General features: G+C 40.4%; 1 protein-coding gene across 2 annotated transcripts; it reads left to right on the forward strand.

Moving 5' to 3' along the window:
* The first annotated feature begins 1178 nt into the window (after window positions 1-1178).
* nots (nothepsin) lies at window positions 1179-24397 on the forward strand. Of its 2 annotated transcripts, none has more exons than XM_078417321.1 (9): window positions 1179-1327; window positions 4455-4638; window positions 9829-9946; window positions 14098-14216; window positions 16064-16263; window positions 18676-18798; window positions 20332-20473; window positions 21757-21855; window positions 24067-24397. In XM_078417321.1, the coding sequence occupies exons 1-9, from the start codon at window positions 1272-1274 to the stop codon at window positions 24256-24258; spliced, it is 1233 nt and encodes a 410-aa protein (XP_078273447.1). In that variant the 5' UTR covers window positions 1179-1271; the 3' UTR covers window positions 24259-24397. The 2 variants fall into 2 exon arrangements, with proteins under 2 accessions (XP_078273447.1, XP_078273446.1); XM_078417320.1 differs by lacking the exon at window positions 24067-24397 and adding an exon at window positions 23649-23960.
* The last annotated feature ends 273 nt before the right edge of the window (window positions 24398-24670 follow it).

Consider the following 24670-nt stretch of genomic DNA (forward strand, 5'->3'; position numbering starts at 1 on the left):
AATATTTTGGTTAGTTGAGAGACACAACATGGAAACAGGCCCTTCGTCCCACTGCGCCCACGCTGACCATTCATTACAAATATTATCTTGTTAAAATGGCAAGGGTCATTTACTCCACACTTGCTATTGTACACCAAAGGTGCTTTGAATAAACAGAGCCTTTGTGTGGAAGAACAGAATCTGTTCAAGTGCAATTTATCACGTAGGTATGCAATTGGAGGAGTGAATTGAAGTAGACTTGTATATGCCATTGTGCAGATAAGTGTCTAGTCAATACCGAAGGAGTTATAGCAGCCATGTGAAAGAAAGATGTAAAGTTTTGGCCTATCTCAGAGATCAGATACAACAGAATCTTTCACAGATACTGCTGCTGATTCAATGACTTACTAAGAAGCATTTGACACAATTTGGACTTAAGTAATAGTGTGGAACACTACATTTAATGATCCCTGTTCTAACATGAAGGAAAATTACAAATCTAGAGTAAATGAGGAATTCAAAGAAATTAGCATTAGCAAAAAATGTTCGTATTGGAGAAAATAATGGAACTGTAAGCTAATGAATCTCCCTGACCTGATGAACTGAATACCTGTTGGTTTTGGAGATATGGGTGCGCCAGTTATCACGTTCCTAAATTCCTTAGATTCTAGAATGATGCCACAGACTGAGATTACATGGGATGTAGTCTCAAAGTAAGGGATTAGCCATGCAGGATAAAGATAGAAAGAAATTTCTTCACCCGGAGAGTAGTAAATCTTATGAATTATCCAGCCATAAGTATCGTGGTGTATATCTGTATATTCATGGCAGAGATTTATTGATTTCTGGATATAAAGGGGATAAAAGATCATGGAATCAGTGCAGAAAAATATCACTGAGGCAAAAGAGAATTTATAATCTAATTCAATGGTGAGCAGATTCAAGGGGCAGAATGGGTGATTCCAGCTTCCTTTACTCAAGATATTATTTTCTTCAATGATATGATACATTTTAAATGCTACTATTGGACTGTTCATCTAACTTATTTAAAGAATAAAATAACTGTATTTCATTGTGTTAGCAACACAAAATATGTTGACCTCTTCAAATTTCGAAGTTATTGCATAACATAAACTAATGCTCTACAGAAGCCAAAGACTTTTGTTTACTATGTCATTCATGGGGTCTAGATGACCAGCAAGCTGAATAAATTGACTCGGTCACTTCAGTGTCATTGGCATACATTGTTGCAATCAGCTTTGGATCCATCCGTCCGGTCGGTTAAAGCAGAAATGAAGGGGCTGATAATAATTTTACTTTCAATTAACTTTACAGAATCTTTCATCAGGTGAGTTATTTCTGAATCTTTTTTAATTCTAATTAAATAAATGTATGACCAATATGCATCTTGAACTGTAGAAGTAAACTGAAAGTGTGGATCATAGGAGGTGGATGAATGAAATCTGATTTTTAAGGTATGCAGAATGGCAACATTATCACTATTATGTTCTTCATGTTCTGCATTTGCCCACTTATTTCCCTGTAACCTATCCTCTCTATCACATGCCAATGACTCTCAATCTTTCTGCCACCCACCTGTACTTGGGGCAATGTAGAGAACTAAACACTCAGTGTGCACGCAATTGAGATGGAGGATTAATACATATGTATTTATCTCGACACAGGAGACCGACCATTCAGCCCATCAAGCATTGCCAACTTCCAGATGAGTAGTCCCTTCAACCCATTCCGTACTTATTACCATGCAACATATTTTCTTTCTCACGTGGCTGCCAAAGACTCCCAGTCTTTCTGCCACCCAACTGCACTTGGGGCAATGTTCAGAACTAAATCAACCCACCAGCACATTCTTAGGATGTGGCAGGATGAAACCCAAGTGGCCACAGAGAGGAAATGCAAACTCTACACAGACAGCGGCCAAGTCAACATTAACCCTGTGTGGCTGAGTTTTGCAGGCCATTGTTCTGCCATTGCCTACTGACAAGGGAGCCAGGGGACTGTGGTATGGAAATGGAGCTTGTAATAGTAGACTGGCGGCAAAAGGTCCACTTCACCCTGGTCCCAGAACAAACTCATGATCTGAAGAATCCTGCCATGAAGTGATGGATAATGCAGACTAGGAAGTCAGGTAGTTCCGTTACATTCCCTTTCATGTGCGGCAAATGTTTGGGATGGTAATGGAGTGCATTACCATTGCTATGAGCAACATGCCAGTGGTGCAGCTTGTAGCAACTCTGCCTCAAATGGCCAAAGACCTGAGTTTAATCCTGACCTCAGGAATCCACATCCCAAAGACATGTGGGTTTGTAGGTTAATTGGCCTCTGTAAAAATTGTCCCTAATGTGCATGTGTATGGTAGAATCTGAGATGAATTGATGATAATATGGAGAGAATAATGTTAGATTGGATTAGGCGAGGGTCAGCGTAAATGGGCGGTTTATGGTCAGCATGGACTTGGTGGGCCAAAAGGCTTGCTTCCACATGGTGTCTCTCTTTTCTATCTCCCAAATAATTATTGACCATCTTGAAAAAATTAACAACTCAAACCTTTCCCTACTTATTGAGTGATCCACACAATTTAATCATCTTAATGCTGGTACAGTAAGTTACATATTGCTTATCTTGTAGTTCTTTCTGACATGTTTAAGATATAGACCAGTATCTCAAAGAGGTTAAAAGATATTTGGATGACTCAAGGATTGATTCTGCTCTCTCACTGATTTCCTCCAAAGTACTGAAGATCTTCCCCTATGGGAAGCTGTTCCTGTACAGTTACAGCAGTGGCGTATCCAAACCATATGGAAAATTGCCCAATAACGTCCTGTTCAGAAAAAGCACGATAATCCCATCTGGTTAATCACCACCCTGTCTGTTCATTCCCAATCATTAGCAAAGTGATAGAAGCTGCTATTGAAGTGTTAACGAGTGGTTATTGACCAATAACCAGCACACTAACGCCCAATACAGATTTTGCCAGAAACATTTGGCTCTTGACCTAAACAGCTGAATGCCAGAGCTGAGGTGAGATAAAGGCCTTTGACATCAAGGCAGCATTTGACCAAGTGTGGCATGAAGACAGCAAGCGAAAGTGAAGTCAATGGGCACCAAAAGGAAATCTCTCCTGTGGTTGGAGTCGTGACTGGCACAAAGAAAAATGGTTATGGTTGCCAGAAATTAATCACCCCAGTTCCTGGATATCATTGCAGGAGTTCTTTGAGATGGTGTCCTAGGCTCAAACATCTGCTGCTACTTCATCAATCACTTTCCTTCCATCATATGGTAGATGTAGGGATATTTGCTGATGATTGTACCATGTTCAATTTCATTTACAACTCAACGGCAACAGAGCAGGACAACCTCCATGTAGCAAGACCTGGAAACATTTACCCATGGTCTGATAAGTGGCAGGAACACTTGTAACACAGAAGTGCCTGGCAATTACTATCTCCGACATGTGAGAAAGTAACCACCTACACTGACTTTCGATGGCATTGCAATCACCAAGTTCCCCTATCATCAACATCTTGTAAAGCAACAGCCACACCAGAAATACTATGCCCACAAGAGCAGATTTAGTTTAGTTTAGAGATACTGAGCAGAAACAGGCCTTTTGGACCACTGAGTCCGGACCGTCAGTGATCCCCGTACACTAGCACTAGGGACAACTTTACAATTTTAATGAAGCCAATTAACCTACAAACGGAGCACATGGGATCATGGTGAGAACGTTCAAACTCCATACTGGTAGGACCCGTAGTCAGGATCGAACCCGGGTCTCTGGCGCTGTAAGGCAGCATCTCTCCTGCTGCACCACCGTGCTGCCCAGATCAGGGGTGTTTATCCTGCAGTGAATAACTCTCCTCCTGACACCCCAAAGCCTTGCACGGTCAGAAAGATGTCTAAGGAGCCTATCAGAATACTTTCATACTGAGGCATCATGCCTCAATGAGGTCAGCATGGAGCTGGGCATCATCCAGGCAAAGCAGCTGGCTGTTTAATCTCCTTAAACATTCATCCCCAGCATAGTATCTGCAGTATTAGCCTCTACAAAATGCTTGACAGCTACTTGTCCAGCTCCTCTGACAACAACCTTGGCCTCAACCTCAAAGAATGATGCATTGGATCACAATTTCATGTATTACAAATATTTTCATTTCTTCCTCACTACCAGGTCCAATGCTGGAAATCCATGCCCTACAGCACAGTGGGCAGACCTTATCTTTCAAGAAGTAAAGGGCAAAGTCATTTTGTCCATTATCCATGCTGGTGGTATGGAATATATAGCCATGCTGTACAGTCAATGTGCAAATACTTAGTACGTCAGGCAACGTCTGTAGAGAGAGAAAAACAGATAATGTTTCAGTTTGATGGCAGTGCAATTAGTAATCAGTAGTTCTGCATGGTTTCTTTTAAGTGTGATGTACTCACTTAAAATATTTAATGCATTTTTACAGGATTCCTTTAACCCGCTTCAAGACGATAAGAACAATCCTAAAAGAACGCAACAAACTTGAAGACTTTCTAGTGCACCACAATTCAAGTACATTCACCCACAAATACAGGAGCTGCTATCCTTCTGAATTCTTCATGGTAAAAGATGCTGGTGTCACCTCTGAGCCTTTATCAAATTACATGGATGTAAGTTTTCATTAATAAGACAAGAGATAAAATGAAAGCTAAATGTTGAAGTCCTAAAAATATAAAATACAGAATTAATGGAAAAATAAAAACTAGTTAAACATTCTTTGTAGACAACTCAAGTCAGAACCCAGGGCAATTTAATTTCCCAGAATACTAAAATATGAATGTTTGCATTATTGGTGTATGTCAGCTGCCTAACAGTTTTTTTTAGGTGCCTGCACTGGATAACCTGATAAACGCCTGAAGCCATAGCAAGTTGGAGAATATTAAAACATATTGCGGCACAGAAACTGATCCCCACCTCTTTCCTCCATCTTCCTGTTTTTACACTCACACAACCCATACCCCTCAGTTCCAGCATTCAAGTAGCCACCTTGTTATTTTCACTGGTTTGCTGCTTCCTGTGAAGGTCCAAGAAAAAGGTCCTGTTGTAGGGAGTGCCCCTTTTTTTTTTACTTGGCCAATCTTAAAAATATCACGTCTTTGCAGATTTATAATGAGCATCCAATTTTTTTGTAAAACCAGATTTTGACTTTTAAACTGGCACCAAATGCAGGAATACTCCCTTATAATTGAAACCTTCAGTGTCTCCGTTTCTCCTAATTACAGCTTTGCTTTGTGTAAGATTTCTCAGTGCAAATTTAACTCCCCTTGCTTTTTCTGACTAAATCAAGAAGCAGAAATTCTGCAGTTACTAGTGCTATCTTACTGTAGCTCAGACTGACAATGGAAGGTTAACTCAATTAATGTTTTAAAAATATATTAAAAATATATCTTTACCTTATACATAATGTCCCGGATGCCATTATGACTGAAATATCAGGTGTAGAAAGGCCACTGCTTTAAAGGACAACAATTTTGAAGCGTTGTAAAAAGTCTTTCTTCTGCATTGATTTTTAATGGCCCAGCAAATCAACATTGGTTCATAGATAAAGGCACAACATGCTGGGGTAACTTCTTCAATGTAGGCATAACTCATGGGTCAAGCAACACATCTGGAGGGCATGAATAGGTGACGTTTTGGGTCAGGTCCCTTCTTCAGATAGATTGTAGTTGGGGGTGAAAGCTGGAAGAGTGGTATGGGCAGGACAAAGCCAGGCAAGTGATAGGTGGAAGATAGACATAACAAGCTGGAGTAACTCAGTGGAATGGGCAGCATCTCTGGAGAGAAGGAATGGGTGACGTTTCGGGTCGAGACCCTTCTTCAGACTCTTCGTGACTTTTTGTCTCGATCCGAAATGCCACCTATTTCTTCTCTCCAGAGATGCTGCCTGTCCCACTGAGATACTCCAGCTTTTGGTGTCTATCTTTGGTCTAAACCAGTATCTACAGTTCTTTCCTACACAAGTGATAAGTGGATATGGGTGAGACAGATTTGATTGGTAGATGGTTGGACAAAGGCCAGAAATGAAAAAACAAGTGGCTGTGAGATAAGGATAAAGAGGCATGAAATGTGAGGCCAGCGAAGGGAGATAAGTGGAAGGCAAAGGGACAAGGAGTTCAGGATTGTGGGAGAAATGGGTTTACAGATACCAGGAAAGGCTCTATGGTGATAATGTGCAAATACATATTGATCACAGCATCATGTTGCCCCATCTGATAGAAAAAAATAACAGGAGGGCATTATTTCAATGACAATAGATTAGGAAACCTTGATTTACAAAAGGACTTAGGTCCCTTTTTGCATTAGTTACAAAAACACACACTTGCAGTTACAGCAACAGTTAAGAAGACAAATGGTGCGTAAGTTGAGACCATACCAGCCGTCTAATGGTCTAGTTTTGGTCTTCTTACTTCAGAAAGGAGTGGAACGAAGGCTCACCAGGCTGATCAGTTGGATGGCAGAACTGTCAAATGACAAGACATTAGGTTGACCTGGCCTACATCCATGAGAGTTAAAAAGAATAAGTTGGGATCTTATTGAAACTAAATAGATTCTAATAGGGCCAGACAGATAGAATGTGGAAAGGCACAACAGACCTCCGATGCTGGAATGTAGAGCATAAAACAAGGAATTCAACAGGTCAAGGAGCAGCAGTGGAGGGAAATGGACAGTCGACATTTTGGTTCAAGACCCTTCCTTGGGACTGAAAGAATGGGGGGGGGGGGATAGTCAGTATAAAGAGTTGAGGGAGGGTGCAGTGTTTGTGGGAAAGAAGGGTATGTGTGGGAGGATCTGGGTGGATAGCGGGACCTGGGGGAGTAGGTTACCTGAAATTGGAGAATTCAATATTTATGTCTTTGGGTTGTAGACTGTGTAGTGGAATGTGAGGTGCTGATTTGAAACACTCTAATTTGTGCTTGGTCTCCCTCCGGCAGTTGTGGATGCCGAACACAGACAGAGTGGTGTGGGAAAGGAGCAATGCGAGTCATGGGGGTTGCAGCAAATGCCTGTGGATAGCTTGTATCCTGAGATGGAGACAAAGAGATCAAGAAAGGGAAGAGAGGTGTCAGAAATGGTCCGAGTGGACAATCTCTGTGACATTGTGGTTTACTCATCCCTCCCCACCCATCTCTCCCCCTCCCCACCCATCTCTCCCCTCCCCACCCATCTCTCCCCCTCCCCACCCATCTCTCCCCCTCCCCACCCATCTCTCCCCCTCCCCACCCATCTCTCCCCCTCCCCACCCATCTCTCCCCCTCCCCACCCATCTCTCCCCCTCCCCACCCATCTCTCCCCCTCCCCACCCATCTCTCCCCCTCCCCACCCATCTCTCCCCCTCCCCACCCATCTCTCCCCCTCCCCAGACATTTTCCCTTGCAAACCGTAGGAGTGCAATACCTGTCCCTACGCCTCCAGTCTCACCACCATCCAGAGATCTAAACTGTCCTTCCATTTGAAGCAGAGTTTTACATTCACCTCCTCTAAACCCGCCTATTGCATTAGATGCCCTCAATGTAGCCTCCTCTCCATCAGTGACACCAAACGCAGAGTTGGTTTCTGCTTTGCCGAGCACCTGCACTCTGTCAAGCTGAAGGTATTAAAAGTGAATTCTCTAATTTCAGATAACTTGCTCAGTTCAGTTCCCCAATCCTTTCTTCACTCAGTTAGTGGTGAATCTGTGGATTTCTCTCACCACACTAGGTGATGAAGACCAAGTCACTGAACAAATCTAAGAAGGAGGTAGATTTCTCCAAACAGAAACCATCAAGCGATAAGGGAAGAACGTAGAAATAAGGTATTAAATTGATCAAATTGAGTGGAAAAGTACAAAGGGATGAATGGCCGATACTTGTTCATTTTCTATGTTTTGGTGTTTAGGATATCAATTCGATGTACATATGCAGCTGCTGTCAATTAAAACCTCTGCAGTTTGTACTGTAATAAAGCAAAGATACAAACTTTGGCAGCGTTCAAATCAAATTATCTCTGAGTTCAAGACTGTGGTCCAATATTTTATGTTTGTTAAACCTATGAAAGAAATGATATTAGAGTCAAATGGCGGTCAAAATACCCAGACGAGATTGAGAGGAGGGGGTTTCCCTTCCTCCTGCTAGTTGGATATTAAGATTAATCCTTGCTGTAATTTTTAAAAAGAGTAACTAACTGTAGCATTTGTGCAAGTTCATGAATTAAGTTCTTTTAAAAGAGGATTTCCTTAGTGTTACAAAACTCCAGCAGGGACAGGTAGCATCTCTGGAGAGAAGGAATGGGTCTCGTTTCGGGTCAAGACCCTTCTTCAGACTCAGTCCAAGAGGCACAGTCCAATTTAGTAACCAAAGTACTGCACCAAAACAGCTGGAGCTGTATTAGCTCCTGCACTGTGAGCTGTCCCGACTGCTTCCTAAGAGAAGTCGTAAATGTCTTCAACATGAATTTCCTGGCTCGGACTTCAAACAGGCAATTGCCCCTATCTAGTTTACATCTAGGCTGATCAGCAGTCCTTGCAAGGATTGAAGTCTCAACAACTCAAAAAGGTGCATGAAAGACCAACTCATTTGTAATTGTGTAACTTTAATTTAATTTCTTATATTCATGATGTAAGGCTCAATAGATTTTTGGGCTCCAAGGAAATTAAATGACTTGGGGTTGATTCCCTAATTGATTTCCTCCTGTACAGTGCTCTTGATGGTCCAAAATCACAGTGAAATTTCTTTGCATTTTGGCCCCTCTCTTCAACTTATTGCTCGAGTCTCTGCATGGGTTTGCACTGCTGTCGTTTTCACTGCTGCCGTTTTCACTCACCAAGACCCAGTGATGCTCCTGTGAAGCGCGGGACCTGGGTATTCAGTTTACTCAGTTGCAGTTATGGATGGGCCAGATGGTTGCCTAAGGTGAGGATTCACGAGGCACCCTGGAGGAAATCCATCTGTCAAACCAGGTCAGTCATGGCCGGAGGCTGGGGAAGCTGAGACAAGCAGTTTTGTAAACGTATTTTCAGATTGTTAGGGCATCGTTGCCCATCACCTACTTGACGTTTATATTCATTTATTTGACAAGCAACAATCATTTTACAATCAAGTGACAAGTTAGAAATCTACACCATTGAATCAATCTGAGTGTGATATGCGAGTGCAAAATAATGAAACCTGAAGTTAGCATCCATAAATGACTTCAACAGCAGGGGATAGTAGCTAATGTGGGATAGATACTCCAGGGAGCTGCTCAGCAAGGATTTTATGGATTACAGAACAGTACAGCCAGGAATAAGTCATTCAGCTCACAATATCTGTCTTGAACATGATGCCAAATTAAACTGCATATCCAGCACAATATATCAGAGGCATAGCTGTCAGAGCTGCTGCCTCACAGAGCCAGAGACCCGGGTTTGATCCTGCCCTCTGGTGCTGTCTGTGTGAAGTTTGCACATTCTTCCTGTGACCACGTGGGTTTCCTCAAGGTGCTCTGGTTTCTTTCAACATCCCAAAGACATGTGGATTTGCAGGTTAATTTGCCTCTGTAAATTGCCCCTAGTGAGTAGATGCAATAGTGGGATAACATAGAACTAGTATGAACGTGTGATCAATAGTTGGTGTGGACTTGGTTGGCTGAAGGTTCTGTTTCCATGCTCTATCTTTCAATCAATTAAATCAATCCATGCGCCTATTTAAAAGTCTCTAAAATGCCACGATCTTAACTACTTCCACCACCCCCTCTGGCAGTGCCAAGGAGTACTGTACTTAATTTACTGCAAATGGCGTGAACATTACTGAGGTTTAACTTTGTCATGTTTCCTTAATACTTAGGCTCAATATTATGGAGAGATCAGTATTGGAACCCCACCTCAGATGTTTACTGTAGTGTTCGACACTGGCTCGTCTAATCTCTGGGTGCCTTCTGCCTACTGCATCAGCGAGGCATGCAGTGAGTAAAACCAAAGTTCATATTCTATCAGTTATCACAATCCAACTTAATATAAAGTTACTGGGTTAACCAGAAGACATGGTTTCAAAACAAATAGTCTGCAATGTGCTAGTTATACAAACAACTTATCCCAACACTACATTTTATTCCGTTATTATAGAAATAAATCCTGGTTATTCAGAATAGAGTCACTAGAAACTGTAGATGCTGGAATCTTGAGCAAAAAACAAAGTACAGAAGGAACTCAGCGGATCAGGCAGCATCTGTGATGGGAAATGGACAGACGACATTTCGGGTTGGGACCCTTTTTTAGATGAATCAGTCTGGTTATTCAGAAGGCTGTTTGCCATCTCTGTGGACTGGTTGCAAACTCTTTTTGATAGGATTATGAGATTTTTGTTTTTATTTCTTCTTATACTCCTGTAAGGAACAGCAATAAAACAATCAGCCCTGTGAACCTGTGCGGCCAATCAAAATGATCATCATTATATTTAGCAAGCTTAGCTCTTTACTTATCAATGCTATAAATCACCGAAATCCATCAATGAAAATCCATTCAATGAATATGAGTTCTGTCGATGGGTCTTCGACCTGAAATATTAACGTTAATTCTTTTCCTTTAGATGTGGCCTGACCTGTTGAGCATTTCCAGCATTCCCCATTTTTGTTTTGAACACCGAATCTCTATTTTAAATGTGCAATTGAGAATTCAAGTTAATAGACTGCAGGTTATGAATATGAATGAAATCATTATAGGCTCTTCAACCCCATCCTACAACCCCTCCCTCCCCCCATATCAACTCCCGAGATGGTGGAGAAACAGAGCACAAAACCTTCCAGACTCTCTGAAGAGACTTCACAGGAGTTTAGAAGGAGATCTTATAGAAACATATAAAATTATAAAAGGACTGGACCAGCTAGATGCAGGAAAAATGTTCCCAATGTTGGGGGAGTCCAGAACCAGGGGCCACAGTCTTAGAATAAAGGGGAGGCCATTTAAAACAGAGGTGAGAAGGAACTTTTTCACCCAGAGAGTTGTGAATTTGTGGAATTCTCTGCCACAGAGGGCAGTGGAGGCCAAATCACTGGATGGGTTTAAGAGAGAATTAGATAGAGCTCTAGGGGCTAGTGGAATCAAGGGATATGGGGAGAAGGCAGGCACGGGTTATTGATTGTGGACGATCAGCCATGATCACAAAGAATGGCGGTGCTGGCTTGAAGGGCCGAATGGCCTCCTCCTGCACCTATTTTCTATGTTTCTATGTTTCTACGTTTCTATGTTTCTAACACCACAAGTCTTTTTATCAATGATAAGGCTAAGTTCAAATGTACAGAATCCATAGTCGTCCGGACATCAATGACTCCTGCTCTCATATATGCTTCTAAAACTTACTTGCACCTCACAGCACAAAAAAAAACATACCAGCACTGTCTCTGCAGAATACTCTAAAACCACTGGAAGGGTAAGTGAACCAATGTCAGTCTCCTCACCCAGGCCAACATTCTGAGCATTAAGGCCCAATTCTACTCACACTCCCAAACAGCCTCTGTTCTGAGTTCTGCCACAGGAGGGAAGTAACAGATAGTCAGAGGAGAAGATTCAAGTGAGTTCTCAAAGTTCTCTTTTTTTTTAAAAATGAATACTTGAAAATCCTGGACCTGTGACCATTCAAAGTGGAGAAGGAGCATTCAAAATGTTATTGAGAACCTTGAGTCTTTGCTTCATGAGCACGCAGGCTAGTGTAAGCGGAAACGTGCACCATTTCCCAAACTATCCAACTGCCTGCCACATCAAGCATCTTCTGCAGCATCAATTGGAAGAGCTTATAATTCTCACTTTGGTCTCATCAGTCACCTTAAACACCACCAGACTGGATGGAAACAAATCATCCTTGATCTTGAAGACTGCTGAAGAAAAAGAAGAAAGTTAAATATACTGAAGGAATGGAATTATTAATCAAGTTTCTTACGCAGGAATCCAATAGTTTAATTTGTACTGTGGCTCAGCTGGAATTCAGATTAACAGTTTGAACTCTAGAGAATATTGAAGCTGCCCTGTTTAAAACCTCATATATGATTTACCTGGGTCTGCATGTTGAATAATGCTCCTAGTAAGTGTGTGCACGGAATTGCCTTCTTTGTAAATAGGTAGAAGTGCTGCACAGAAGGATGAGTGGATTTGGGCAGTTTGCATATTTTTTACTGGAATTCTTCCCACAATGAATCGTGGAGCTAGAATTGATAGCAGCTGATTTGAGCAAACTTCTTTCAATGTTTTCTGTTAATTTCTATATTAATTTTCATTTAAAATTAACCCAGCAGTGAAAAGGCACATATTCTGAAGATTTTTCCAAGGTATTTTGATTTTTTCTGATATGAATATTCATTTAATTGTATAGAGCATCATTTGGCCTGCTGTTTATTTTTTTAAAAACCTGAATGAACCAAGTAATTTTACAATTATTTCACTCTGAGCAATCCTTTGAAATAGTTGGAGCAATGGGGAGAAACTTCTTTTTTTTTTTAGAGTATTCTCTTTGAATCTTTCAAAGATATTTCAATGGACTCCGGGTACTTCGGTCATTCCAAAGGTATCGATGAATCTGATAGTATGTTCTTTCAAGCTTTTGTATCTTTTGCCTGATGGGAGAGGGAAGAAGAGAGAATGACCAAGATGTGCATTCCTAGATTGTATTGGCTGCTTTCTGAGGCAGCATAAAGTGTAGATTAAGTTGATGAGGAGTGGGCTGATTTGCATGATGGACTAGGCTGCATTCATAATTCTCTGCAATTTCTTGAGGCAATATGTTGTCAAACTAAACTGTGATGCATCTGGATATGATGCTTTCTGTGGTACAACTGTAGAAACTGGCAAGAGTCATTCAGGACATGCCAAATTTGCTTCATAGAATGTGGAGTTAATGGAGGCATTGGTGAGCTTTCTTGGCCATAGTATCAACATGGTTAGTCCAGGACAAATTGTTGGTGATATTCACATCTGAGAACGTGATGCTCTTGGCCATCTTCATTGACCAAATGAACATACGGACAAACAAATTAGGACCAGTAGTAGCTTGTTCAGAAGTTCAATGTAATTGCAACCTAAAATCCAGATTCCCACCCACCCACAATAATCTTTCACTCCTTTGCTAATGAAGAATCCATCTACCTCTGCCTTTAAATGTCAGAGGGGATTGTTACTTGAATTAATCTATGAACCCCAAATCATCCATAATCTCTAGTGTTAATTATAACAACCCTATTAATGGTTAAGGTCAAACCAAATGCATCATTAACAAGGAATCATTACCATCCAGTTTGGTGGTTAGAACAGGAAGGCAGATTATTATCTGAATGGTGTCAAGTTAGGAAAAGGGGAAGTACAACAAAATCTGGATGTCCTAGTTCATCAGTCACTGAAAGTAAGCATGCAGGTACAGCAGGCAGTGAAGAAAGCTAATAGAATGTTGGCATTCATAACAAGAGGAGTTGAGTATAGGAGCAAAGAAGTCCTTCTGCAGTTGTACAGGGCCCTAGTGAGACCACACCTGGAGTATTGTGGGCAGTTTTGGTCTCCAAATTTGAGGAAGGACATTCTTACTATTGAGGGAGTGCAGCGTAGGTTCACGAGGTGAATTCTGGAATGGCAGGACTGTCGTATGTTGAAAGACTGGAGCGAATGGGCTTGGTGAGCTTTCTTGGTGAAGGATGAGAGGGGATCTTATTGAAACATATAAAATTATGAAGGGATTGGATATGCTAGAGGCAGGAAACATGTTCCTGATGTTGGGGAGTCCCGAACCAGGGGCCACAGTTTAAGAATAAGGGGTAGGCCATTTAGAACGGAGATGAGGAAAAACTTTTTCACTCAGAGAGTTGTGAAGCTGTGGAACTCTCTGCCTCAGAAGGCAGTGGAGGCCAATTCCCTGGATGCTTTGAAGAGAGAGTAAGATAGAGCTCTTAATGACAGCAGAGTCAGGGGGTATGGGGAGAAGGCAGGTACGGGGTACTAATTGTAGATGATCAGCCAAGATCATGGTGAATGGCGGTGCTGGCTCGAAGGGCCGAATGGCCTACTCCTGCACCTATTGTCTATTGCCTTTTGTCTATTGAATTTACTAAGCATTATAACATTTCTCTTATCTTTGTAGAACCGCATCAGCACTTTCGTTCATTTTCCTCATCATCATATTCTCCCAGAGGAAACACTTTTGCAATACGATATGGCACTGGGCAACTTGTAGGAGTGGTGGGTAAAGATAAAGTGAGAGTAAGTTGGACTTACTAACAATGTACAGAAACGTAATAATTAATACAGGAGATGGGCTTGAATAAACATCTCACTTGGATCTTAACAATGGGCTAAACTGAATATGTATCCTTTCTTTATCCTACTCCTTCATCCTCAATTGAGTTTTTGATTTTCAGTAAATCTCAGCTGGATATGCCAGGTGAGTTAAACGTATGTCATGAGTTTATTTTTCTAATAAATTATGATAAATTCCATGGTTGCTTTATTTTGTCAATGTGCCATGTCTTCAAAAAATAAATGAAACTTTGAACCCTTGAAAACAATCACAAGGCATTATATTGATAATTAGAAGGGACTATTGATTGAATATAAAATATTATTGCCTCTGCGTGGATGAGCAGCTCAATTCTCTAGTGTTGTGCTGAATAATAGTAAGGATGCAACCCAGTTAAATTAGCACACTAGATCATTGTTAGTTCTCGGCAATGCACCTCTTCAATTAAGTCCCACCAATGTGTTTTTCCTCTACTCCTACATTTTTTAAACATTATTTCATTAAGTTTTGCTTGATTTACTACCTTAGACAATAGACAATAGACAATAGGTGCAGGAGTCGGCCATTCGGCCCTTCGAGCCAGCACCGCCATTCAATGTGATCATGGCTGATCATTCTCAATCAGTACCCCGTTCCTGCCTTCTCCCCATACCCCCATCTGTCTTTCGCTTTCATACCATAAGTTTTACATTGAGGCAATATTGTGAATAATAGTATGTGTAGGAACTAACTTCAGATGCTGGTTTACACCGGATACACGAAGAATAACAGTAGATGTTTTTGGTATGAACATTATTACTGTGTATCAGTTCAGAAATGCATGGAAGTCATTGGAATTAGCATGAAAATGATGTTCACAAGTTCACAAGTTATAGGAGTAGAATTAGGCATTTGGCCCATCAAGTCTACTCCGCAATTCAATCATGGCTGATCTCTGCCACCTAATCCCATTTTTCTGCCTTCTCCCCATAACCCTTGACACCATTCTAATCAAGAACTTGTTTATCTCTGCCTTAACAATATCCACTGACTTGGCCACCACAGCCCTCTGTGACAAGGAGTTCCATAGATTAACTACCCTCAGACTAAAGAAGTTCCTCCTCACCTCCTTTTTAAAAGAACGCCTTTTAATTCTGAGGCTATGACCTCTGGTCCTAGACTCTCCCACCAGTGGAAACATTCTTTCCACATCCACTCTATCTATGCCTTTCTCCCTCAATATCATAAAAGTGTCCTCTTTAAGGCATTTTAATAATGCAGTTACTTCAAACCATCAACTGGACATATCTATTCAATGAGTTTTAATGTTTTCTTTGGACCAATAGAATTCAATAGGCATATTCATACCTTGATTTCACATAAACAAGCATGCTAGGAAGGTGAAAGGGAATATAGCTTTCCTGTTTTAGTTTACTACAAACCTAGGGTGGTACAGTGCCACAGCTGGGAAAGCTATTGCCTCAAACCGTCAGAGTCCCGGGTCGATCGTGACCTCGGGTGTTGACTGTGCAGAGTTTGCACTTTCTCCCAGTGTTCCGGCTTCCCCCTCCATCCCAAAGACGTGCGGGTTTGTAGGTAAATTGGCATCTGCAAATTGCATCTGTAGGGAGTGGATGCAAAAGTGGGATAACATAGAACTAATGTGAACAGGTGATTGATAGTTGGCGTGGACTTGATAGGATGAAGGGCTAGTTTCCATGCTGTATCTCCAAACTCTATTGACTGGATTTATGTCTTCCAAAACTTGTAGTTCTTTGATCTTCATCTGCTGATCGCCTGATAACTTACCACTTTTCTTCTTTCTTTGCAGATCGGAAATATGGTTGTGCAAGGCCAAGAATTTGGTGAATCAGTTTATGAGCCTGGTTCGACCTTTACTCTGGCAAAATTTGATGGAATTTTAGGTTTAGGATATCCATCTTTAGCTGAAGGTGGAGCCATTCCAGTGTTTGACAGAATGATGCACCAGGGTCTGTTGGAAGAACCTATATTTTCTGTCCTACTTAACAGGTTTTTTATATAGCTGCTCCATATTATATAAAGCATAGTAGTCAAAAATACATGATTATAATATTTCCATAACTAATTTCAATACGTTTTAATATATTATTTGATGCTAATTATTCTTACACCTTCTACATGGAATTTCCAGCCTGCTACAAAAGAGAACATCTGGATGTATCCCAGCAAACCCTCATGGTATTCATCAGATGATGAAATTTACCTGCAGGCAATCCAATTATCACTTGCACATTAAGATCTTGACGAGCAGATGCAGACAAACAGCCTGAGGAGAAATAATGAAACATATTAAGAATCACAATGATGTTCTTTCAGGTTCTTAACTGCTGGCTATTTGCACTAATCTCACTGTATGCCGACTCACTGTGAATCTGTGATGATGGTGCTTTTCCTTTCCTAAACCTAGTATGGCTGCCTACCTCAAATGGAAATATAAATCCTCAATTTAAAGCATTATGTCTTTACTACATATTTAATCTTTGCGTGGCGTGCATATTAACTACTTCACAAATGTTCTCATGGGTCGAACTACAATCCTGACTACAATTTTAAAATGGTTTTATTTTTTAACTTCTATTGATAACGTCTGCACTTTCCTTTCTTCATTTTCATTACTTTCTTCATTTCATTTCATCTCTTACCATCATGTAACCTCCTGCCACTCTTTCCAGATTCTCTAATGCCCCAGTTTACCTTATAATTTGGTTCTTACAGATCCCAATCCCAACTGTCCTTTAAAATTAAAAATAAACTGTTTACGATGCTGAAAATCGGAAACAGGAACAATCAATGCTTGAAATATTCATTAGCTCATGTAGAATTTGTGAAGAGAGAAACAGTATTAATGTTTCAGTTGATAGTTGTTTGTTGACTTGAAATATTCATTCTTCCAGAAATAAAACACTGCAGTTGTTAAAAATGTGAAATAAATGCTCAGCAAATCAGGTAACTATTAGTGAGGACAGAAACAGTGTTATTGTTTCAGATGGGTAACCTTGCATTAGAACTGGGCAAAGCTAAATTTGAAACAGGTTTTAGGTCACAGAGAAAGGGGAGGGGCAGTGATTACAAAACACAAGGCCTTCATCCAGTGGGTAGTGAACGAGTGGAATTCTCTACTGCAGAACGCAGTGGAGATTTGTTCAAGGAGGAGGTGGATGGATTTCTTAACGCTAAAGGGATCATGGGATGTAGGCAGAAGGCAGGAACAGATTAACCATAATTGTGGCAATGGTCGTATAGACCTGAAGGGCTAAATGGACTACCCCTGCTCCTATTTTCTATGAATGAAAGACCTAGTAGGAGGAAAACACAAAATGTTGAAGGAACATTTCAACATTTCAGCAGGTCAGGCAACATCTGTGGAGGGGATGAAAAGACAACATTTCAGGTCGGGATGGAAGAAGGGTCCTGACCCAAAATGGCGGCTATTCATTCCATCCACTCATGCTGCTTGACCCACTGAATTCCTTAAGCTCTTTGTGTTTTGTTCAAGATTCCTACATCTGCAGTTCCTTCTGTTTCCATCACAATAGCAGGACATCATTAGAATGTGTAAGAAGGAACTGTAGATGCTGGTTTAAACCAAAGATAGACACAAAAAGCTGGAGTAACTCAGCGGGACAGACAGCATCTCTGGAGAGAAGGAATGGGTGACGTTTCAGGTCGAGACCCTTCTTCAGACATCATTAGAATGGCTGAAATGTATAGCAAGGGATAGTTGTGGAGGCAGATTCAAATGGAAGTAGATATATGTATACATTTGAAGGAATGAATGTGCTGGGAATGGGGGAAGGTATGGAAAGTTAATTAGCTGGATTGCTCATATGTTGAGGTAGCATGGATGTGAGAGGCTGAATGGCTTCCTCCAGGTTCTAATCATTTTGTGATCCTGATGCTGAGCTTCATTGAAACAGTGTAGGAGGCTAAAGACAGAGAGAGCTCAGAGTAGGAGTAGTATGAGTGGATGTTCAGGGTGGCTTTTCCACCAAACTTGCCTCCTTGAAATCAAAGTAGAGACTAATGTAAAACTTTGAAAATATTTTTTTCCCCTTTGTAATCCGTACTTTATTTGGGAACTTATTTGGCAGCCTAAACTGTCTTTTTAAATTTTATTCATCTCTCACATTTCTTATTTCCCATTCCTTATATTTTTCATACCTTTTAATCTTCCTGTTTCTTACTAATGTTTCTTTGTTTATGCTACCTTTTGCATCTCACCTACTGGCAGAGTGCACAAAAATCAACCACACCGTTGTTAATTTAAGCCAAATAATTGTGCAATTAAATAACTTTGAGAGGGGTTACTATTACTTTAGAATCAATAGACATAAGTGTCCGAGGCAAATATGTCATCCATGTATCCTCTTTTGTATTTTAAACTTATATTTATTTTCCTAGAGAAGTGGACAGTGATGATGGTGGTGAGTTGTTGCTGGGAGGCATTGACCACTCCCGGTACACAGGGCAGATTAACTGGGTCAATGTCACAAAGAAGGGTTACTGGCAAATACAACTAGAAAAGTAAGTGAGTGTGAATCTGTAAAGTCACCTGTGAGGTATACTGCCCTGACAAGGCAATTTATGTATAAATTTCCCTGGTGTGGGACGAATAAGGAATATAATATTATTATTATTATTATTTATGCTTTGTTGCTGCATGCCAATATCGTTCAGAATCTGATTCTTTATTTATATTATTTAATTGTTTAAATAAACTGAATTATCTGGATCTGTGATCTTTTTTTGTAATCATAACTCAGGACGAATCAGTAAACTCTAACAGTGGTCTAGAAAATTCATTTAAAATGCAGTTAAAATAAATATACAGTAAGTTAAATCTACATGTACAGGATTTACTTAAGTAACTGGAGTGGCACAGCGGCTCAGTGGAGCAGCACAGTGGAGCAGAAGTAAAGTTACTGCCTTACAGCGCCAGAGATATGGGTTCGATCCTGACCACGGGTACTGTCTGTATGGAGTTTGTACGTCCTCCATGTGACCTCGTGGGTTTTCTCCGGGTGTTCCGGTTTCCTCCTACATTCCAAAGACGTGTAGGTTTGTAGGTTCATTGGTTTCTGTAAATCATCTCAAGTGTGTCGGATAGAACTAGTGTGTACGGGTGATTATTGGTCAATAGACAATAGACAATAGGTGCAGGAGTAGGCCATTCAGCCATTCGAGCCAGCACCGCCATTCAATGCGATCATGGCTGATCACTCTCAATCAGTACCCCGTTCCTGCCTTCTCCCCATACCCCCTCACTCCGCTATCCTTAAGAGCTCTATCCAGCTCTCTCTTGAAAGCATCCAACGAACTGGCCTCCACTGCCTTCTGAGGCAGAGAATTCCACACCTTCACCACTCTCTGACTGAAAAAGTTCTTCCTCATCTCCGTTCTAAATGGCCTACCCCTTATTCTTAAACTGTGGCCCCTTGTTCTGGACTCCCCCAACATTGGGAACATGTTTCCTGCCTCTAATGTGTCCAATCCCCTAATTATCTTATATGTTTCAATAAGATCCCCCCTCATCCTTCTAAATTCCAGTGTATACAAGAATTAAATAAACTGAATTATCTGGATCTGTGATCTTTTTTTGTAATCGTAACTCAGGACGAATCAGTAAACTCTAACAGTGGTCTAGAAAATTCATTTAAAATGCAGTTAAAATAAATATACAGTAAGTTAAATCCACATGTACAGGATTTACTTAAGTAACTGGAGTGGCACAGCGGTTCAGTGGAGCAGCACAGTGGAGCAGAAGTAAAGTTGCTGCCTTACAGACTCAGTGGGTCGAAAGGCCTTTGTCCACGCCGGGTCTTTGTTCTCTAAACTAAACAAAATGAAAGTATTGCGTGTATTAACATCTGACGAAAAATCATCTTAGCCATTTCTTAATGAGTTAAGATTTACCTCAGTGGTTCACACTAATATCAGTTAGTAATCTAATCTAAAAATATGATCTGTATCTGAATTATTAGATATGTTGAATGAAAATATACTAATTGTTGTGCTACTGATTTGGGGTTAACTGGCACTGCAATGCTTTCAATCCAGAATAACATTTCACAACACTGTCCTGTGTCGCAATGGCTGTTCTGCAATAGTGGACACTGGAACCTCTTTGATAGCTGGCCCTTACTTGGCAATAAAAGAAATGTTCCATAACTTTGCTGACTCCCAGATTGGCATGGGCGAGGTATGAATTTTAACATGCTGTTTGTTGAACTGGTCCTACGTATTTAATTTTTACAGATTATAATTGACAGTTTCATACTTAATTCTATCTAGTTATGCAAATAATTAAGTGACCACATTTCTAAATGCACTGCAGACATAGCCAACATTACATTTCTTGTTGAAACATTCAGATATTTAAAAACAGATTTCTGGTGAATAGCTCTGACATTTTTGGGAGCATGTTTTTTGCTTGGATAATAAAGTAATTGTGGCATTCCCTTAAAATCCATTAACAGAAAGACAATTTTGTATAGTATTATCAAAATTATTTAGGTTTTCTGAGTTACTTGTCAAATTCAAATGATACCAAACTTGGAATGTCACATTTCTGTATAATAGACATAAGTATATAACAAATATATAATAGACATTTCTGTAAAATAGACAAGAACACACATCAAATTATTATGATGTACCAAAAATTGACAGAAATATTAATACAGGCTTTTTTGATGAATATGTCGATACATACATGCATTACATGATATTCAGATATGAATATATAAATCTATTGAGCAAAATAGGCAAGAAGCTTACTACATTTTTTTGCTGAATATCACACAATGTCAGATTAATTATCAAAGCCAGTCTTAATAAGGTCAGCTGATCTTCAAAGTTTTTCATGTTTTAACATAGCATTACACATTTGTCATTACAAAGATTCCTATTTTTTCTACTTCTGGTTAACTTGGTGTATTTGATATATATCAGCACAAAATGTATTCACTCTATCATTAAATCAAAATATAGAAAAAAGGATGACCAGTTAATTCATTAAACGTGGGTGATTTTGGCTTAGCTTCACTTCTTTCCCAGTGCAATTCTCTCCCCCCTCCTCTTGCATCCTTCCTCCACTCCCCACCACACCACTTCATTGGCCAGTTTTGGAAAGACATCTCTGACCAATGAAGGCAATCAAGCAACAAATATGTGACGTAACCGTCAGTGAGCCTATTTACCTTCTGTTTGAGCCGATTATTCTCAGGAACTTATTTATTGTTCACCGTGAAGTGGTATTCACTGTATGCACCAGAAAAATATTCCTGACCTTCATGATTCCTCTGCAAAAAAATGTGCCTCATGGCATCAAACAAACCTGTTGCTTCTTAAATGTGACACATTAACCTACCTAGATCGAATAGTTGTCGATAGGTTCTTCAATGAGGTCTAATCCTCATTTAAGAAAAGGTATTTTAATAACATGAGCATCTTCTCATTAATAACCTGTTCTTTAATTGCCAGTATGTCGTAAAATGCAAAAAAACGATCGAACTGCCAAATGTGACATTCACAATTGGAGGGATGGAATATACATTGGAAGCAGAAGACTATATTAAAAAGGTAAATACAAAGTGCTGGAGTAACTCAACTCGTCAGGCAGTATCTGTGGAGGGAATGCATAAAGTGACATTTCAGGTTGAGACCCTTCTTCAGAATGATTGTGGTAGGGGGGAGAAAGCTGGAAAGTTTCAGTTTAATTTATTGTCACATGTACTGAGGTACAGTGAAAAGCTTTTGTCGCATGCTAACCAGTCAGCAGAAAGACAATACATGATTACAATCGATCCATTTACAGTGTATAGATACATGATAAGGGAATAATGGTTAGTGCAAGGTAAAGCCAGCAAAGTCCGATCAAGGATAGTCCGAGGGTCACCCAAGAAGTGGATAATAGTTCAGCACTGCTCTCTAGTTGTGGTAGGATGATTCAGTTGTATAAGAGTTGGGAATAAACTGTCCCTGAATCTGGTGGTGTGTGTTTTCACACTTCTATACCTTTTGCCTGATGGGAAACGGGAGAAGAGGAAGTGCGGGGGAGAACTAAAGAGTTAAGGGGGGGGGGGGGGGAAACAAGCCTGACAATTGATAGGCAGGGACACAAATTTGGTATATGAGTCTTATTTTTTAGGAATGCAATATGAATGTTAAAAGCAGGTGAGGGGAGTTTGATTGGCTGGAGGACAGAGTAAGTGACAAAAGCTAGAGATGAAAAGGAGGCAAAAGGGTGTCAAATAAGGAGAGTAGAAGGAGGGATCTGGGTAGAAGGCAACGGGGATGTGGGGGAAAGAGGGGGAGGATGTAGGGAGAAATGGGTGCGCACTGGTGTGGGAGGGCACAAGAAAAAAAGAGAGGGGTGGGGGATATTTAAATTGGAGAATTCAAATGTAACATGTTTAACTGGATTCATTTAATTATTATGCATAAATAAACATACTTAATTTAGTTTAGTTAACCGAGGCACAGTGAAATGTTTTTTATGTTGCGAGTGGAAAGAATATATATGATTACAATCAAGTCGTTCACAGTGTACAGTTAAAGAATAAAGGGAATTACTTTTAGTGCAAGATAAAGTCTGATTAAAGATAGTGCCTCCAATGAGGCACTATTGGGCGGCACGGTAGCGCAGCGGTAGAGTTGCTGCTTTACAGCGAATGCAGCGCCGGAGACTCAGGTTCGATCCTGACTACGGGTGCTGCACTGTAAGGAGTTTGTACGTTCTCCCCGTGACCGGCGTGGGTTTTCTCCGAGATCTTCGGTTTCCTCCCACACTCCAAAGACGTACAGGTATGTAGGTTAATTGGCTGGGTAAATGTTTTTTTTAAAATTGTCCCTAGTGTGTGTAGGATAGTGTTAATGTGCGGGGATCGCTGGGCGGCACGGACTTGGTGGGCCGAAAAGGCCTGTTTCCGGCTGTATATAAACATAGCACAAAAAGTAAGGAAATTTGTGTTTGGTAGATTATTTCTTTGTTGTAACAATGCTTCTTGGCAATAAATCTTATACCGTTGGAAAGCCTGTTTATTTCCCTTTTAAATGGTGCCACATTTGTAAGGAACATGCATTTGTGGGATGAGCAGCAGAGCTGAGTATATGGGTTGTGCCCATGAAAAATTTGCCAAATCTTCTCTGCCAATGCCAAACAGCTTATTCTGCTGTTGCTGTTGATTCTTGTTTTGAGCTTCTGGTACCCCCAGGTGCTGACAAGAATGGGATGCCATCCCACAGGCTGGTGACCAGCATGAGGAGGAGGTGCCAGACTGTTGTGGCTGTGTATGGTTCTTCCACACGCTACTGAGGCTCCTGTTTATTAAATGAATAAATTGTTAAATTGCCAATATGTCTTGTTTCTTCAGACTTCAATCATCCAATCCACCAAACAACACCGAACAAGAGTCAATGGCAGAATAAGCTGTTTGGCATTGGCAGAGAAGATTTGGCAGATTTTTCATGGGCGCAACCCACATACTCAGCCCTGCTGCTCATCCCACAAATGCATGTTCCTTACAAATGTGGCACCATTTAAAAAGGAAATAAACAGGCTTTCCAACGGTATAAGATTTATTGCCAAGAAGCATTGTTACAACAAAGAAATAATCTACCAAACACAAATTTCCTTACTTTTTGTGCTATGTTTATATGATATGATATGATATGAGGCATATAGTAGCCGAGACACTCTCTAGATGGCGATAGGATGGTCGTTGGTGTTTGGTAATACTTGCTTTATTTTGTAATATGTCAACCTAAAATGTTGCACTTTTCTTTCACAAGTTTGAAGGAGACAACCCAGTGTGCCTGTATGGATTCCAAGCAGTAAATATATTTTCTTCTAATGAACCCATGTGGATTCTGGGAGATGTTTTCCTTGCAAAATTCTACACCATATTTGACCGGGGAAATAATAGAGTGGGATTTGCTAAATCTCGTCACATATTGAACAATCGTGAGGATGTGGAAGACTGAAATATAAGGAGTGAACTGTTTCGTAGTTAATATTTATAGATTTGGCCTTCATGGTTCAGTAATATTCAATGCTACAAGCATTTTTCAACTGGAAGGTCGGGACCCTTTATTTCACTGAAATAAAAATAATGAATTCCAACTCTTGACACCTTCAGAAATTACTTTCTGTAATATTAATTTCATAAAGGAATTTGAGGATCAGAAACTTAAAATATTCAATTTGTTGAGCATGTCAGGTTCACTTGAATTTCACTCCAGTTGAAATAATGGAAAGACAAGGCCAATAAAATCAATTTAAGTGACTGTTCATGACGGAAATTGCACATAAGAGATCATTGTCATTGTTGACATGGTAGAATCAGAAGATCGACACAAAAAGCTGGAGTAATTCAATGGGTCAGGCAACATCTCT

This window comes from Rhinoraja longicauda, chromosome 20, assembly GCF_053455715.1.
Source record: "Rhinoraja longicauda isolate Sanriku21f chromosome 20, sRhiLon1.1, whole genome shotgun sequence".
NCBI classification, from domain to species: Eukaryota; Metazoa; Chordata; class Chondrichthyes; order Rajiformes; family Arhynchobatidae; genus Rhinoraja; species Rhinoraja longicauda.